Source organism: Dysidea avara, chromosome 1, assembly GCF_963678975.1.
Source record: "Dysidea avara chromosome 1, odDysAvar1.4, whole genome shotgun sequence".
Classification (NCBI taxonomy): Eukaryota; Metazoa; Porifera; class Demospongiae; order Dictyoceratida; family Dysideidae; genus Dysidea; species Dysidea avara.
This window is the reverse complement of record NC_089272.1, coordinates 49,213,923-49,232,550: the sequence shown is the minus strand read 5'-3', so window position 1 is coordinate 49,232,550 and position 18,628 is coordinate 49,213,923. Positions and strand designations below refer to the sequence as shown.

Sequence of the window (18,628 nt, the reverse complement as noted above, 5' to 3'; positions counted from 1 at the left end):
TTTAAAAGATTCAAAACATGCCCTAAGGCAATGATTTTGATGTGGCACCATATCTCAAATGATTTAGTATACTTTACTCTATTTCTACATAAAATTTAGTACTTTTATCACAAAGTGAATGATTTCATCAAAATTTGTTGCTAGCCGCTCTACTAAAACAAATGAATATATCATACAGCTCTAACCATCATACAGTATGGTAGTATTATACAGTATATGGGTCATTCCATACCAAGTCAACAAAAAAAAATCCAGACCCCTTTCGATTTTCGTGAAATTTGGCACAAACATGGACCCTTTCAAGAAACTTTCTTACACCAAAATTTGGCTCATTTTATTGGTCTCCCTTTAAGTTATGACCACTCAAAGTTTCTGCTGAAAATTTTATGAAGCTTACACGTCTTCAATAAAATGGCCATAACTTTGCTTGTGATTCACGTAGAACCTTCTGGATTAGAGTTTTGAAATCCTTATTAAATTCTCTTTCAGGTGATATATAATATTTTATAATTGCTCAAAGGAAAGGTCAAACCACAAAAATGTAGCTTTTTCCTTTGATCTTCATTTTCAAAAATATATATTCTTTAATTATATTTATTTTTGGTTTACATGTTGCTCTAATACCCATCATTCATCAGTGTGAGTTTAAAGTTGGGACCAATAGTAGATTATGAGTTATAAGTGTTAATGTGTAGCCTTGTAATTACTGTTGTTTGTATGGTTCAAGTATGCAAAGATGCAATACCAATTGCAAGTAACTTTATATAATACTATGTCACAATCATTAATACATTGTTGGTTTGTAAGTAGTGTTAATTTGTTTATGTTTTGTAAGAAAACCCAGTAAAAGCTTATACTTAAACACACATATTCAAGTAATTTACCCCTGATCAAGCTCGTATAAATTGTTTCTGATTATGATGCCAAGTCTATTATACAGTAGTGAAATATTGAACTTGATGACATTTTCACTAGCTACAGTAACTGCTACTGCTACTGTTAGCATTTAATGCTGATTGTTGATATGCAAGTGCGTATTTTGATACACAAATGTAGCTATAGTGAAAACTATCTAAGCCAGTCAGGGCCAATTTTTTTGGCCTTAATATTCAGGTGGCTATTTATATAGTTTGATGTGTATAAATGTCTTACTAGAACAATTTAAAGTTGGCCCTTAATAGAAAGGTGGCCTTTCGTTACAGGTGGCCACTAAGACAAGTTCCACTGTAATTTGAAACACTTAAAATAAAACATGATGTTATGTAGCTGCATTCTTTGTTCTTAACACAGACATGAATGTTTTAATATTGTAATCTACTAGAGATTTTCTAACAAGTAGTAATGAATGACTGATACAGTATTAACAGTCTTTTCAACTTATACCTTCAAAAATTCAATTGTGTACTGATATCAATGCATCAGATTTCATTGCATATCAAAGTTACATGTGAATGATTGTAGAGACTGTCATGCAATATGCACCACTTTCAGTCTCAAGTTTTACTATAATGCTCTGATTTAACTCTAAGTTAATTACCTTGACCCTTTCTTTAATTGATTGTTAATGTATTTCGCGTAGAGCTATAGATATGTATCAGTGTACAATTGCTGTAGTGAACCTTTCTACAATGTAATTTCTATGGAACATTTCTATGATTCTAATTATAGAAGAGCTATATACATTGCTATTTTTATCATGATACAGTTGATGTATGGAGTTAAAGTCAGGTACCTTAGGGCCAAAATTTCTGGGCCTTAATGTGCAGGTAGCTGCTTAATACATTTGCATAAGTGTATAGCAACAATTTAAAATTGGTCCTTATGGAGTGGTGGCCTTTCTATACAGGTGGTAACTTTCCACTCTATTCCATCAAATTTCTGACGAGTAAGTGGTTTTAAAAGTGTACATTTTTCCAGCAAAGGCATTGTTTATAGGTACAAACATATAAAGTTGGCCTGTAAGTGGTCAGTAGTAGGCTTGCTCTTTCAAAGTATGATTCAAAAGTGATATACAGTGTAACATACCTTAGCGGCTACCTTAAAGGCCACCTTTTTATAAGAGCCAACTTAAAATAGGATATTTCTACTCTAGTGCAACTATATGAAGCAGCTATCTAGTTATTAATACCAAGAAGCTTTGGATATCACTAAGACATGGCATTTCAATTCCACTTTACATGTACATATGTATGAATAACTGTCGTTTGCATCCATTATACACACATATAAGATTGGAAACTATCATCATAATCTGTGGCTGAGTATTATTATTATACAGTAAATAAAATTGAAAGAATAGATTGGAATATCATTCGTCGTACAGAAAATCCCTTATAAATATAGCTACCCCTATAATAAGACCACCTTGTTATAGTGGCCACCTCTATTTTATAAGACACTGAACTTACAGCAAAAACATAATCAGTGATTCCTTTATTAGGCAGCCTTATTATTGCTCCAACTTTCTTAGCTTTAAAAGTGGCTCTGTTAATATGGTTTCACTGAAGTGAGCCCTTGTCAATACTATTTTAATGCATAAATGATATTTAACATACCAATATAAGGCTACTTGTAATTGGTATTAGAAATTACACTGTAAAAATATCATACAAACAGCAGTGATTACAAGGCTACACATTAACACTTATAACTCATGATCTACTATTGGTCCCAAATTTAAACTCACAGTGATGAATGATAGGCAATAGAGCAACATGCAAACCAAAAATAAATTTAATTAAAGAATATATATTTTTGAAAATGAAGATCAAAGGAAAACGTTTCATTTTTGTGGTTTGACCTTTTCCTTTGAGCAATTATAAAATATTATATATCACCTAAAAGAGAATTTAATAAAGATTTCAAAAATCTAAACTGGAAATTTCTACATCAATCACAAGCAAAGTTATGGTCATTTTATTGAAGACGTGTAAGCAAAATAAAATTTTCAGCAGAAACTTTGAGTGGTCATAACTTAAAGGGAGACCAATGAAATGACCTAAATTTTGGTGTGAGAAAGTTTCTTGATAGGGTCCATGTTTGTGCCAAATTTCATGAAAATCGAAAGGGGGCCGGATTTTTTTTTGTTGATTTGGTATGGAATGACCCATATAGGAGATATAGGTTTGCCACAAAATGTTAACAAGAAACTAGCCTTGTAATACTTCTATGAGAGTATTACTGATCCCAAATGAACCTCATTGTTGGCTGGTTTTGTACTGTGATTATTGAAACTCATAAGATAATAATACGTAAATTATTCAATGAATCAAGTGGTGTACAGTTCATGTCCTACCTCCTCTGGGAGCAATGACCCACAATGTACTACACCACCAAATCACATACGTATAAGACAACGTTGAAACCGGGTCACTACTGCTGACCCGGATGACCCACTGACCCGGATGTGACCCGGATTAATTAAAGCCGAGACGTGTTTCGGCTAGTCTCGGGCGAACGAATGAGTCTACATTTTGAGCATTTGATTCGTGTTGAGTAAATATTGCAACTTCAGCCTAGCTGTAGGTGGAAGACCAAAAAAAAAAAAAAAAAGGGTCTTCACCTACTGACAATAGCTACCCCTCACCATAGATACCCTCAATTTCGTGCTACATACTGCACTTACTAACAAATAGGCGTGGCTGAGTATATGTTGGTAATGCGATAAGTGGGCGTGGCTCACGAAAGAGCTACGCGATAGCGTCTATAAGTTCCACGTTGTCAAATGAACAATTTCGTTTCTCACGTGATCCAATCCGGGTCAGACCCGGATAAATTGTAAACCAGGTCAGACCCGGATGACCCGGAGAAAATGTGACCCGGATGACCCGACCCGGTTTCAACGCTGGTATAAGACAGCCAGTTGTTTTGATTAACAATGTGTTGAATAGCAGGACGCAGAGCAGATCAGTGATAATCGGCAATGTGGAAAATGATTGTGGGTTCACATTTTGTGCAAGATGATGACACGATGACGTTGTACTCAACCCACGATCAATCTATCTACTAGTAGGGACCCGCCGATTATGCTGGCATAATTTTGAGCATAATAGGTACCTAAAAGCATTGAGCATAATGCCAGCATAATAGGTTAAATATTTGTACGATAGTGTAAATTCTTGCTGGAAAAATGACAATTGCAAAAAAATCGATATACTCTAATAGAGCAGTCAGTAACTCTAATAGAATAATCATCAAACTGACTGTTCTATTAGAGTATATCGATCTTTTCTCTTACATGCTGGCATGCAGCAAGAATTTATTATTTGCGTTCCAGCCACTCATTTTTTTCTTTCTATACAGTGTTAAACTAGTAGCAAAGCATATGAACTAAGGCATGAACATAGAGCATAATCGAGCATAATAGGTAAATATTGAGCATTAATTTAAGCATAATAGGTGAATTTTTGAGCAGTGCAGCATAGCATAATAGATAAAATTATGAGCATAATCGGCGGGTCCCTATCTACTAGTCCCACACCATTTTCTAAGTCAGTTAGAGGCTGCCCACTCAGAAAAATACCTTGGCTTCACCTTGGATTTTTAAAATCACAAAGATCCTCATGGTAGGTCTCTAACTGTTACATATGGTCCAGTGACTTGAATAGTACACAATCTCTACACACCAATAAGCTGAACACTGTATAGCCATGAACTTTAAAGAACAAAGGTTCTGCTTTACAAGCACACCCTCCCAAGGTATAAACAATATTTAGAACGTAGAGCTGCGTAATTAAAGCCAGCCAATAGTGTCCTGATGATCAAATTAAATTTATGCAGTTCATGATCATGTGATCTTAACATAGTGCCTCGGTTACGCAAATGTCCAATCTTTAAAATCTCCCACATAAGTTCCTTACACTATATTATAGTTAAAGCACTGTTGCACGTGTGTATGGAAAATACAGCATGAAGGGACGTGTCGAGAGTCTAATACAGCAAGATGCGAAGCCAAGTGCTGCATTTACCTCAAGGCACCCCCGAGTGCTGTATTTTCATATACACAGTATTTTCATACACACAGTATTTTCATACACACAGTATTTTCATACACACAAACATACGCGGTGCTTTAACTGTCATAGCTATTGTACTTCCTGGTCATCTGGCTCAGACCGATTTTCTCTAGTACTCAAACCGTGGTGATTTTCGGTGATCAGGATATCAATAAGTGTTGAACTAATCTATTTCTAGTCGTAGAACGAACTAATAGGATTGGTTTGGCTAGTTTTAGCGATTTACAATGTCACACACATGATCAATCATGCTGTCTTAGTAAAGTCATGTTTAAAAAGCTTCGTGATCAGACGATCAGTAAGTGTTTATACAATCTATTCCTAGCTGTAGAACAAACTCATAGGATTAGTATGGCTGGTTTTAGCGATTTACAGTGTGTTGGTTACTTAAATAAATTCTCCGCATAACTGTGCTGTATTTGCCCAATTAGCTGCATAACTGTACTGTATGACTCATACAGTACAGTTATGCAGTTGATTAGTACTGTATGGACAATACAATACGCGGCATTGCTTTGATACTCCCACACAAAGTACAATATACACCAATAAGTGATATACACAACTACATACAGTAGGTCCTATATAAACACTGTATTCTATGACCTTATATGTACTTACTTCTACATAACTACCACTTCAGAGAGTATAGGGTTTCTTACATCATCCTATTAAAATACCATCCTCAACCACAGCTTACACAACTACATCACATATTACCTTATGATAATATTATTATTATTATTATTATAGGGGTTTTTTTGTTACGCTTTTGTTCTGCAGTTTCATTTTATTAGGCAGCACAGTAGCCAATCATCTCAAGTTACATGATCACTTAAAAGCATTAAGAAGGAAGACGGAGGATGGTATGAACAGAATTAATTGCTTCTAGCAAGTACTGCAGTAGTGACATCAACTAGTGTAACTGACTATAGAAACTGAACAAAATAAATAGTCGGGGGGGGACATGATGTCATAACGCAAACAATTTTTGCATAATGTAATTGAATTTCAATGATAACTGCATGATGAAAACTAATGTACTAGCTACTTGCATCATTGTAGACACCGAAGTCGACTGCATTTACTACTAGTGACTAAGAACACATGGAACAATAACACAGGTACCTGAAAATAAGATCAGATTATATTCTAAATAATGCTCTATTGTAAAGTTCATCATAAAATTGCTAGAGCTCAATGAAGCTCAAAAGGGTTTGGATAATCAAAAGTTTGGGTAATTAAGGTCTCACTGTCCACAGCTGATGTCTTTCTAAACAAACTCTCTGAATTAAGGACACAAGAAAAAAGTCCATAAGGAAGACAACAAATTTGGTCTGGTCAATACACTTCCTGCATCTGAAAGAAGAAAACAGCGAAAAGTGGTAAAAACCCAAAAGGCACATCCCACTGGTGAGTTTATTATTGTGACGTAAAATGGTGGCCATGCACTGCTTCATTTGGCCTCTAGGCTTGCGACTGTGGTGAGTGAGTGAGTGGGTGGGTGGGTGAGTGAGTGAGCGAGCGAGCGAGCGAGGGAGTGAGTGAGTGAGTGAGTGAGTGAGTGAGTGAGTGAGTGAGTGAGTGAGTGAGTGAGTGAGTGAGTGAGTGAGTGAGTGAGTGAGTGAGTGAGTGAGTGAGTGAGTGAGTGAGTGAAACAAAATTTCAAATTTGGGCGATTTAAAAAAAAAATTCTATATCCAGTCACTGTTAGGTGTTTTCTTGTATTTAATACTGTATTTCATGTTAGACCAATGAAACTTGATTAGCAATTTCGCATCATCGCCCGCATGCTTTTGATACACCTGCATGGAATTTCATTATTGGTATTTCAGATCGAAATACTATTATAGAGCAGTCACTTTTACTCTAATAGAGCAATCAGCTATACTCTAATGGGAAAATCACTTGTTATACTTTAGCTATTTAATGCAAGAGTAATCAATATAGATCTCACTGGGTTTTTTTTGGCAAAAATCTTCATGTTTGGATGTGTGTTGTGCTTTTGGAAAATAATGAATAATAACCACCTGCCTGCATCAAATTTTCAAAAATCTGAGCAAGAAACAGGTAATCAAGTTTCATTGGCCTTAGATGGACTAATATTACTCCGTAAAGGTGACTTTCGTGGCATAAGATGTCTCTTGAAAACGGCATTTTAGGCACACGCATCATTTTTGGGGGATCTCTACTTACAGGAATATCCTCCCACAGACCACAAAATGACCTCATAATAATAGTGCATGACTTTAACCTTTTATTGTGGTTTTGTTTGTTAATTTGTTGTAGTGATACTTTAATTAATGCATTGCCCAACCACAGCCACAACAGCCATAATAGTTATGGCAAAATCAATTATAAATACCTGTAGCATAACTTTATAAGAGCTCTGTATAGCGTCTGTCAAAAGTGTTAGTAGATCTGTAATGATCACACCCTAAAGTGAAGGGGAACAGGGATAACTGGTCCCTCACTCATGATTGTGGGAAAGATGACATCACACACTTTTTGATGGTCGATAATAACATTGTAGCAAAATATTCCAAGTGATATTGGTACTATTAACAAGAGAAACAGTAAGGAGACAGATCATAAAGGTTAGAGTGGCGTACTGCTACTTTTGTACAGCACATATGTACATGTGCACTTGCTCAAACATCTAAAAACCACACTTGAAGATAATTTCTTCAAATGTCAACAGGTAAGCAATGTTTATTGTGCTTAAACTCACAGAAGTCGACAAAGCCATTCTTCACTACTGGTACACATAAACACTACTAGACTGATAAGTTTACTGTAAAATTTTACATGTGGGTTTTCCTAGGCTGATATTGTACTTCAAAGTTATACAATGGCTTTGTGGTTGTCATTGTGTAAACAATTACTAGATAATAGAATCCCTTGTTTATAGTGAGTAATTTGATATTTGATTGTTCATGGGGCTCACATAATGTGGCATGTGTAACTGTTGTATAATGCCCTACACAACACAAGACATTATTGTCATGGTATTATCACAACTCGACTAACACACATCCACTAACCTGAAGGAGTTAAGGTGGTTACATTAGTAGTAACAACAGTTGCTGGTCCAGCATTGTTAATAGCCAACACTGTCACTTCATATTGAGTATCATTATCAAGATCAATGAAACTGATAGTATTACTAGTAGTGGTTCTCTCCTCCACCAGTTCTGTTGTCCCATCAGATAAGGTCACATTGTATGTCACATCACCACATGAGGTATGGCTGAATGTGTCCCATGATATTACCAGTGAAGTCAGTCTCCTTTCTAACTGGTAAATTGGGGGACCCGTGAGCAGTGATACAGTATGTGAATTAGTTCAGAATGGACAAGAAGCACAACAAAGCCACACTGTCTACAATTGTGCCACTCTGCAAAAAGCTAATACCATCTTTTCTTGCATAGCTATCATATATGAACTTTTCGTCTATAGTTAGAGGTGTCAAGTTTCAGTGCCTGCAAAAAAACACTTGTTTTTTATAGGTGGTTAACAGTGATTACAAGTGCACAAAATGAGCAATTGGAATCAGTGGAAACGGAAACCGTAAATAGAAAATGGTAATAATCAAGTTATTATAACTAAAGTACAACCCTTACTTAGTGGCCACCTCTTAAAGACCACCTTTTTATATAGAGCTGAGCGACAGCACAACTATTATAATTGTTGTGTGAGTATTACAGTTGTTATCTTTGTTGTTCATGCTCATGCTACTGGTCTTTTACAGTTTACTGAACTTCAACATTATCATCTTTGCTTTTGTTATCCATATACGTATTTGCCCAAGCACAGACATGGATAAGCAATCGTGATAGCACGATAGTGTACCATTAAGATCATGATTGTTACTATATATACCTATCACAATAATCCACTATCACTCAACTCTAATTATATAGACCATTTCTGTACAAAGACCACTTTGTCATAAAGTAGTAAACTTCACTTTGCATGGACAAACTTTCTCACTATTTTGCATGGCACCTTTTGGATGTCACAAGTGTATCACATGATAAAACATTGTCATGAATTTTAATTGACAATGCTTTTACAAAAAGTACCACCCAAATCAATCGCATAGCACCAAAACTTTTTTTTTTTTGGGGGGGGGGGGGGGGGGGCTAAAAGGAGCATGCTGAGTGCACCAAAGCACACTGTTGTAATCACTATAACCATTAACAAGACTCCAGCTTCCATACAAGGGTCTGCTCAAATATTTTGAGCCCTCAACTTTTTCACCTTCCTCTACTTGTGTATTATATACACACTACATGGTCCAGTAACTTGAATAGTACACAAACTGTACACAACAATAGTACACAAACTGTACACAACAATAGTACACAAACTGTACACAACAATAGTACACAAACTCTACACAACAATAGTACACAACAATAGTACACAAACTCTACACAACAATAGTACACAAACTCTACACAACAATAGTACACAAACTCTACACAACAATAGTACACAAACTCTACACAACAATAGTACACAAACTCTACACAACAATAGTACACAAACTCTACACAACAATAGTACACAAACTCTACACAACAATAGTACACAAACTCTACACAACAATAGTACACAAACTCTACACAACAATAGTACACAAACTCTACACAACAATAGTACACAAACTCTACACAACAATAGTACACAAACTCTACACAACAACAGGTTCTACTTTAAGGGCATACTCTCCCAAGGCACAAGCACTATCTACAAAGTAGATCTGAAGTCAATTATCAATAGTGACCTTATCATGTCCATGAAATCTTAACACAGTGTTTCAATGTGTTCAATCTTCAAAATCTCACACATTTAACAAGTTCCATACACTACACACCAATAAGTGATACAACTACATACAGTATAAACACTATTATTCTATGACCTTATATGTACATAACTACCACTTCAGAGAGTATAGGGTTTCTTACATCATCCCATTAACATACCATCCTCAACCACAACTAATCACACATTATCTTATAATATTATTATGGGGTTTGTTCAACCTTTATCATGTGGTTTTGTTACCCTTTTTAATAGGCGAGTTAGTATTGGTACAATATACCAATTATCTCAAGTCACACGATTATTTAAATGCACAAAAGAAGGAAGGTGGATGGTGCTATAGAGTGGTAACACTTGACGTCACAGTCGTTACATAATCACTTCTGCAGGGCAGAAAAAGTATGCATGCCATTGGGGCACGAGTTTACTTTGCCTGAGGTTTGTTGAGACTGTCTTTCTAAATAAAACCACGGTGTCAGGAACAAGGAAGAGAGTAGTATAACAGATATTTAAGTAGTGCAAGTTAGTTTGATCCGTGCTGGGCGAGTTATGGCTGATAACTGACAAAAAATGCGTAGGCACAAGGATTTTGACACTTCTGAAAAGTGCGATAGAAGAGTCCCACAATGTTTATATCGACACATTGACATACAATGGTTCATAGTTGTTTATTCTTTCTTACTGAAGTGTTGTTTAGTGACAATGGCTTTTTCGAGTTGAGCCCAAAACAGCCGTTTTATCCTTTGAACCCAGGTAAAACCAACCCGATGCCCAAGTGATGGTTTTCATCATGCTTCCCAACTTTTGTTCTATGTCCTGAGTAAGTTTCATGCCGAATGAAGCACCAGAAACCGAGTTGTAGCCTCTTGAAGGTGCCCCCCCATTGAATTTGCCCCACTTCTTACCCCGTGGAAGTTACGATTACGCATTTTAACGTAATTTTGAGTTATCACTCTATGCTACAGTAGTGACATCAACTAGTGTAACTGACTACAGAAACTGAACAAAATAAACAGTTGTTAAAGCTTAGGATCAGTTGATGTCATTTGTACCTGTAAGAGTAGTTGAGTGGCTGATGTTAATGCCAGAACAAATTGTGTGTAGACTAGTTTTGATGATATAATGAGTTGTACTAAGCATTTTTACAAAACAAGCATATTATATAATTCCCTTGTAGCCTAGCTATATGTGAAGTACAATCTGAATATCTAACAAATACCCACTTAACCCCTAGGGTTTGTATTGTGTCTATTGGGGCTTAGTAGAAACCTACCTCAAGTCAACCTTCACATCTGAATAAGTCACTTCTGGTACTGGTCTGTAGATGTCTTGTCATCAAAACCTGCCAACTCCACATAGTTGTTGTTGTGGTGTTTCTGTGAGTGAAATACAAGAACAATATATCAAAGTTCTCTAGTAGAACAGTCAGTGATTGTTCTATTGTTGTAACAGTGATCTAGATACTCAAATAGAAAGTCTCTCTATTAACTTGTGCTATAAAATGCAATTTTACAAAAAGCCATACAAATACATGTGTATAAGTGCTGCTGTTATGGTTAAACATTCTTACCCAGGTCTTCTAAAAACAGTAGCTGTTACACTTTAGGTATGAAGAGCTGCATGTGGTAGCTAATTGTCTGGGTGGTGTAATAGAGGCAGGTATCCAGGTAGAGATGTGCTTTTTAACAGTAACTCTGTTGTCCGTACTAAAAATCATATCAGAACACACTAGCTTTTTGTCACATCAGTAGTTTATCAGCATCACCGAATAAAGAAATTTAAAATATATACACAGTGAATGTAGAATCAGTGTCGGCTCTTTAAGGTACAGATAAATTGGATATTGTTACAACTATTAGCTAATATGCCAGTTATAACTAGCCATGACCATTTCATTATAGTATCATGATACAGTATCGTATCGAACAGTTTATTGATGGTGATATGTGATACACAAAATGCACTATATCACAGAACACTGATATCTTTAGCTGGAGAAATAACCTTGAAAGACTTCTACACAGTTACTATAGGTTTCTTGTGCAGCTTATCACTACAAAACATGTTCTCAATACTATATTGATGTCTATATGAAGATGAGCATGTGTATTATATGTGTTTTGTCCAGTGTCTGAACATGACAGCTATTCCACCTGTCATCTCTGCCTACAATAATGTACAGATACAGTTCTACACATCAAGACCAAGTCTCAAGGTTTATCTGTTTCCTAAGTAGTCCACCCCTTCAAATAGAGTAAGGGTCTGGTGACCATAGTATATGGTACTTGTGTGACCAGAATGTAAATGTGTGCACAAAGCAATGGCGGATCCAGGATGGGGAATGTGGGACAAACGCCCCCCTCTCACTTTGTGGAGGAGCCATACATGTACTTCTGATTAAAATACTAAACTTTATGTCAGGGCAAGAATGATCAATTTATAATTAATGAAAATATGTAGTATTTATTACAAATTTAACTGAAACCGAAGTGAACCAAAGTCAAACTAGTTGTGAAATTGTCCCTCAGCACCTACATGCGTACCAAGTGCCTCTAAAATAACTATCACGTTGCTGCTGTTTAAGAGATTCATAGCCTTTTACACAGCTTTTAAGACCTCGCAATCATCTGCAAAAGCTAAAATGTCAAAAATCAACAGTGAGACACTATTAGAGGTGATTATTTGCTGCTTCAGAAAATGCAGCAACTAACAAGAGAATCTGGCTCTCCCTGCAATCACCTACAACTTAGCCTGTTTGTGCCCTCCCCTTGCCAGCTCCTGGATCCGCCTCTGCAAAGTAATAATAGTATTACTTGTTTAGTTTGTAACTTGGCAAAGAAAGCACAAAAGTTTATACTTCTTAACAAAAGTCTTTACTGTGTGTGCATCTCAGAGTCTCACTTGGGGATTATCCACTGCTTTCTAATTTGGTCATCATGGTTATTGTGTTATTAATGGCACAACTACATGGTTTATGTCACATGATTATTTAAACTGGATAATGTGATTTGATTGGCTCTGATAGTAGCACAAGTACCATATACTATGGTCACCAGACCCTTCCGCTATAATACAAAGAGGTGGGTGTTACCAGACTATTTCCTAGGTTGGTAGGCTGTAAATGACTGCCATAAGTGTACTACATTATGGTGGTGTATAGGGTCAGGGTTGTACAAAGGACAGGTTTAATCATACTGTAAGTAAACAAAACAAACACAGTCTCACATACAGTAGCAATGAGCACAGATACTAGTCTCGCATGGCCAGACCGTTTTTTCTCTGCACAGCATTTATCGATTGGAATTACAAGCACCTACTCCGAAAAAGGGTCTGGAATGGCAAGGGGGTGTCACTCTGGCTCTTGCTGTGTAGGTTGATCTGCGACCACGGTCAAACTCTAAGTCAATGGTCGAGGCCACAAAATAGCTCTTACAGTGGGTCAAGGGTCAAGACGATACAGAAGGTTCAAAACCCACAATCAAAAGTATACATAGCTATTATCAAGCTAAACATGTCACTCACAGTATAATAAAACCATGCAAAAGAATAATACATATTTTAATGTAGTATTATATACACACCCATAAAGTAAATAGCTTCATGTGCCAAGTTATTTTACAACAAAAATAAAAATAGCTAAATCTTTTCTTGCAATAACCAAATTCGCTCCGCGCTTTACTGATACGGAAGGCCAGCAATACATCGACACCATTTCCTTCCACTCATGTGGCTAAACTCATGATTTTAAAAGTTAACATATACATTGTTCCAAGAAATTAAATGAGTCGGTCGGGCCGAGAAACATGAAATTAAGTTGAAGTGGCCTAAGCTATAGTATCTATGTATTTACTGAGATTTTTGCACAACACACAACAAATAAATAAATACCAAAGGTGTAGCCGGGTGTGGTGGATTCACTAAGTGGTTTTGCACAGCATATAATATACACAAATAAAATAAATAAATACCATACAGTCTCGCAATGAGTACAGATACACATTAAAAACTTACACACAAACTGTCATTCCGTTATCAGTACTCCATTAAACACGACCTGGTGACCAACAACAGTTGTTGCGACCATAGATGACCGGACTTCTTTAACTTCAATTTTTCTTATGCGCGCCTAGTAGCTGTCTATTCAAAGGGTGTGCCGTGCGTTTCGTCAAAATGGCTTCTGCTCTCCTTCCTTCCGTGTCTTCTGTGGCTAAGTGTCAAGTGTTGATGGAACATTTTGATAATCCAGACCAACTTCAAGATGCTATTAACTGTAGCGAAGAATGCGCCGCTTTATTGCAGTATCCCTCCACCACGCCCGTTTCTAAATATTGTCCTGATCATCCACGAAGAAAACTTGACGTGTTCTGCAGACAATGTGGAACTGAGTTATGTAGAGATTGTGTCTCCCATGGTTACTCAACACACCAGCGTACTAGCATTACAAGTGTGACTGATGAAGAAACCAGGAGACTGGGAGAAGCTATGGGTCACATGACAGATTTACTGGAAGAGACGAAACGAGCAGTGTCCGTTGTGAAGGAAATGAGACAACGTGTTAGGAGCAGAAAGGAGCACAACATGGAGAGGACAAGGGAGGTGTTTAATGCTCTTAGAAAAATCATCGATGAACGAGAAGAACAAGTCATAACAGATATTACCAAAGGAGCAGACAAGAGGGAGAACACACTAAAGGTATTATTTTGTAGTTAATCTGCCACACAAAGTTAGTATCAGTAACATAATACAGCAGTTCTAATAGATATTGTGTGACAACAAATACCAGCAAAATCACGTGCACAAGATTTCGACCAATCAAATCAATTCATTTTTATGTTTAAACTATAATATCAAGATACAAGGTAGTGTGTCGTGTGGCCCAAGAAGTCGGCGCACCGCACCATGAGTATATTAACAGGAAGAAAAAAAATGCAATTTTCACACCTATGTAGCTCTGTGATCCCTTATCCGATTGGAACCAAATTTGCTAGAGATGTGCCGCCCAGTTAGGGGAGTCTACATACCAAATTTGAAGAAAATTGCTCCAGCCATTTCCGAGATACGAGCGAACAAAATTTCGTTTTAATTTCTTCGTTATCTTCATTTCGCAAAATTCGCCATAAAACACGAATGCGTGCTCGGATTGGGCTGACATTTGGCACACTTAAAGGGCTCATTAAGGCGGATCTCCATACCAACTTTGGTAGGAATCCGATGCACATTCACGGAGTTATGACCAATTATTTGCGTAAAATGAGGTCGAAGGTCTGTCACACCTACAGGGTAAACCCCTTGGAGGAATCAGTTGAAAATTGATATGTAGATGGATCAACCATCGTAGGAGTGCCTTTTTGTGGTTTGAAAGGAATCGGGATAAAGACCATGGAGATATGACACAAAACCCAACCTGTGTCAAAATTACGCGATCGATTTTTATGAATAAAAAAACTATTAGTTTTCGTGTCTACCAGGCAAACCGCTTAGAGCAACAAGCTGAAAATCAGTATGTAACTGGAATAATCATCATAGAAAGTTGTTGCAGTAGTACAGAAGAATCGAAGTACAAATCACTGAGTTATGATTCGAAAGGCAACTACATACAGCAAATGCGAGATCGAGATACTCTAATAGAACAGTCACCCTAATAAAGCATTCAGCTGCATTTATAATTTACTCAGTTATATTACATTGCAAGTTATTCTGTAGGGAATTCAGCTACAAACAAATTGCCCTGTAGAGAGATCAGCTAGAAAGTTACCTTGTAGAGAGTTCAGTTACAAAGAAACAATCATGCAAAGAGTTTAGCTGCAAACAAATCACCCAGTAGAAAGCTCCGCTATGAACAGATCACACTGTAGAGAGTTCAGTTAGAAACAAGTCATCCTGTAGAGAGATCAGCTAGAAGAAGTTACCTTGTAGAGAGTTCAGTTACAAAGAAACAGTCATGCAAAGAGTTTAGCTGCAAACAAATCACCCAGTAGAAAGTTCCGCTATAAACAGATCACACTGTAGAGAGTTCAATTAGAAACAAGTCATCCTGTAGATAGATCAGCTAGAAGAAGTCACCTTGTAGAGAGTTCAGCTACTAAGAAACCACCATGTAAGAGAGCTCAGCTGCAAACAAATCACCTGTAGGGAGTTCAGCTAGGAACAAGCCACACTGTACAGAGATCAGCTAGAAACAAATCATCCTGTAGAGAGTTCAGCTAGAAGAAGTTACATTGTAGAGAGTTCAGCTACAAAGAAACTACCATGTAGAGAGTTTAGCTGCAAACAAATCGCCCTGTAGAGAATTCAGCTACAAACAAATTACCCTGTAGAAAGATCAGCTAGAAGAAGTTACCTTGTAGAGAGTTCAGCTACAAACTAATCACCCTGTAGAGAGTTCAGCTAGAAACAAGTCACCCTGTAGAGAGATCAGCTAGAAACAAGCCACCCGTAGAGAGTTCAGCTAGAAGAAGTTACATTGTAGAGAGTTCAGCTACAAAGAAACTACCATGTAGAGAGTTCAGCTACAAACTAATCACCCTGTAGAGAGTTCAGCTAGAAACAAGTCACCCTGTAGAGAGATCAGCTAGAAACAAGCCACCCGTAGAGAGTTCAGCTAGAAGAAGTTACATTGTAGAGAGTTCAGCTACAAAGAAACTACCATGTAGAGAGTTCAGCTACAAACAAATCAACCTGTAGCAAGATCAGTTAGAAGAAGTTACCTTGTAGAGAGTTCAGCTACAAACAAATAACCCTGTAGAGAGTTCAGCTACAAACAAGTCACCCTGTAGAGAGATCAGCTAGAAACAAGCCACCCGTAGAGAGTTCAGCTAGAAGAAGTTACATTGTAGATAGTTCAGCTACAAAGAAACTACTATGTAGAGAGTTCAGCTGCAAACAAATTGCCCTGTAGAGAATTCAGCTACAAACAAATCACCCTGTAGAAAGATCAGCTAGAAGAAGTTACCTTGTAGAGAGTTCAGCTACAAACAAATCACCCTGTAGAGAGTTCAGCTAGAAACAAGCCACCCGTAGAGAGTTCAGCTAGAAGAAGTTACATTGTAGAGAGTTCAGCAGTTCAGCTGCAAACAAATCACCCTGTAGAGAGTTCAGCTAGAAACAAGCCACCCGTAGAGAGTTCAGCTAGAAGAAGTTACATTGTAGAGAGTTCAGCAGTTCAGCTACAAACAAATCACCCTGTAGAGAGTTCAGCTAGAAACAAGTCATCCGGTAGAGAGATCAGCTAGAAGGATCACCTTGCAGAGGGGTCAGCTACAAAGAAATCACCCTGCTTCATCTTCTCTTCTTCCTGTAGTAAAGAATAAATGATAGGTTAAAAGCCCTAAAGCCGGCCATAGGCCGGCTTTGGTGTATACAAATACAAAAAGAAGTGAAATCTAATCCAAAACAGCCAAGCTGTAAAAAAAGTGCAGCCCTGAGAAAGGCCATGGTGAAAAAAGATGTGAAATCCAAGGTGGCGGCCAAGAAATGGCTGTGATGGTAGGTTAATGGTAAAAATTTTAATAACAACAATTCAGGTGAATTTTGTGCCAATTGACCAAGCAGCACCAAATTCACCTGAATTGTCGTTATTAAAATTTTTACCATTAACCTACCATCACAGCCATTTCTTGGCCGCCACCTTGGATTTCACATCTTTTTTCACCATAGCCTTTTTCTCAGGGCTGCACTCTTTTTTACAGCTTGGCTGTTTTGGATTAGATATTAATTACTGCAAATAACATGTGTTGTTGTCATGCAAGGTCTTTTAATTATAAGTTTATTTATAACCCCATACAGGTTTACATACCAAACCAATTCACATGATTTTGTGTAATAGGTGAGCCCCTCCCACCTACCATTTAGCATTCTCTATTAGAGAAATTAAAAGCAAACACATTATCTGTTTTACTGACTTAAAGGTTTGAAACTGGCTTGAAATTGACAGTCAAAGCTAAACCAACAATGCTAACATCAGTAATATTATGCTACAAAGTAGTTCTTCCTGGGATTGGTAGTGGTAATGATGTGTCTCGTTGTTCTTGTTTTAATATTAGCTACAGCTGGAGAGGTTGTTGTTACTATGGACACAACTACAGAATTGTCTGGAGCTATTGAAGAAGACAAGAGAGAACAAAGTGACTACCACTGAACTGGTTAGGAGGAGGAAGATACTGGAGCGACGACAAGATCACCTGATGTTAATGAAGAAGAGATCAAGACTGGAACCAGTAATGAAGGAACAAAGAGAAGTTGAGTATGAAGAAGTGGAACGTCTTTGTGAGGAGGTGACCAAGTTGGGAGGATTTCTACCTCTGGACCCCAGCAAGTGTGAAATGACCTTCCCTACAGCAATGACAATAATGACCAAAGAGACGTCACTAATGGTAATACTTAGAGATGTCAATGGTGACATTGTTGATGATAAGAATAGTGAGGTAAATGTATCCGTGACCACCAAAACTGGAGAAGCCATAGTAGTGGGACCAGTCAAGGATGTTAGTGGTGGAAACTACACAGTATCCTTCACTCCCAGGACACCTGGAGATCACATGATATCAATTGTAATTGATGGACAACACATCCCAGGCAGTCCTCACAAGTGAGGAATAGTGTGTGTTCTATTAGAGTGTTTTGTGGATAACATGTGAGGTGTGATTGTATTATACTTATTCAGTTAGTGTATACTAATGTTACACAATGACTATACATATTAACACTACTACACAGTCAGTCTATACAGTCACACTACTATACAATAGCTATACATGTATTATTTTCCCATACAATGTGTC

The 18,628-nt window shown here is 37.2% G+C and overlaps 1 protein-coding gene and 1 long non-coding RNA gene across 5 annotated transcripts in view; one reads left to right on the top strand and one right to left on the bottom strand.

The window, feature by feature from the left end:
• The window catches only part of LOC136267200 (uncharacterized), a 95,330-nt gene that overhangs the window by 70,469 nt on the left and 6,233 nt on the right, over window positions 1–18,628 (bottom strand). The window contains exons 1-3 of one of the 2 annotated variants that reach the window (XR_010706576.1): window positions 13,860–13,950; window positions 11,419–11,580; window positions 9,808–11,224 (exon numbers count right to left, since the gene is read on the bottom strand). This is a non-coding gene — a long non-coding RNA (uncharacterized lncRNA). Of the gene's footprint in view, window positions 1–8,059; window positions 8,498–9,807; window positions 11,225–11,418; window positions 11,581–13,859; window positions 13,951–18,628 lie in introns of those variants that run through there. The other variant, XR_010706579.1, reaches the window with a different exon arrangement.
• The window catches only part of LOC136267138 (E3 ubiquitin-protein ligase TRIM71-like), a 50,871-nt gene continuing 49,865 nt past the window's right edge, over window positions 17,623–18,628 (top strand). For 2 of the 3 annotated variants that reach the window (XM_066062215.1, XM_066062224.1), the window contains exon 1: window positions 17,675–18,435. In XM_066062215.1, coding sequence (XP_065918287.1) covers window positions 18,032–18,435 — 404 coding nt within the window. In that variant the 5' untranslated portion in view covers window positions 17,675–18,031. Of the gene's footprint in view, window positions 18,436–18,628 lie in introns of all 3 variants that reach the window. The other variant, XM_066062233.1, reaches the window with a different exon arrangement.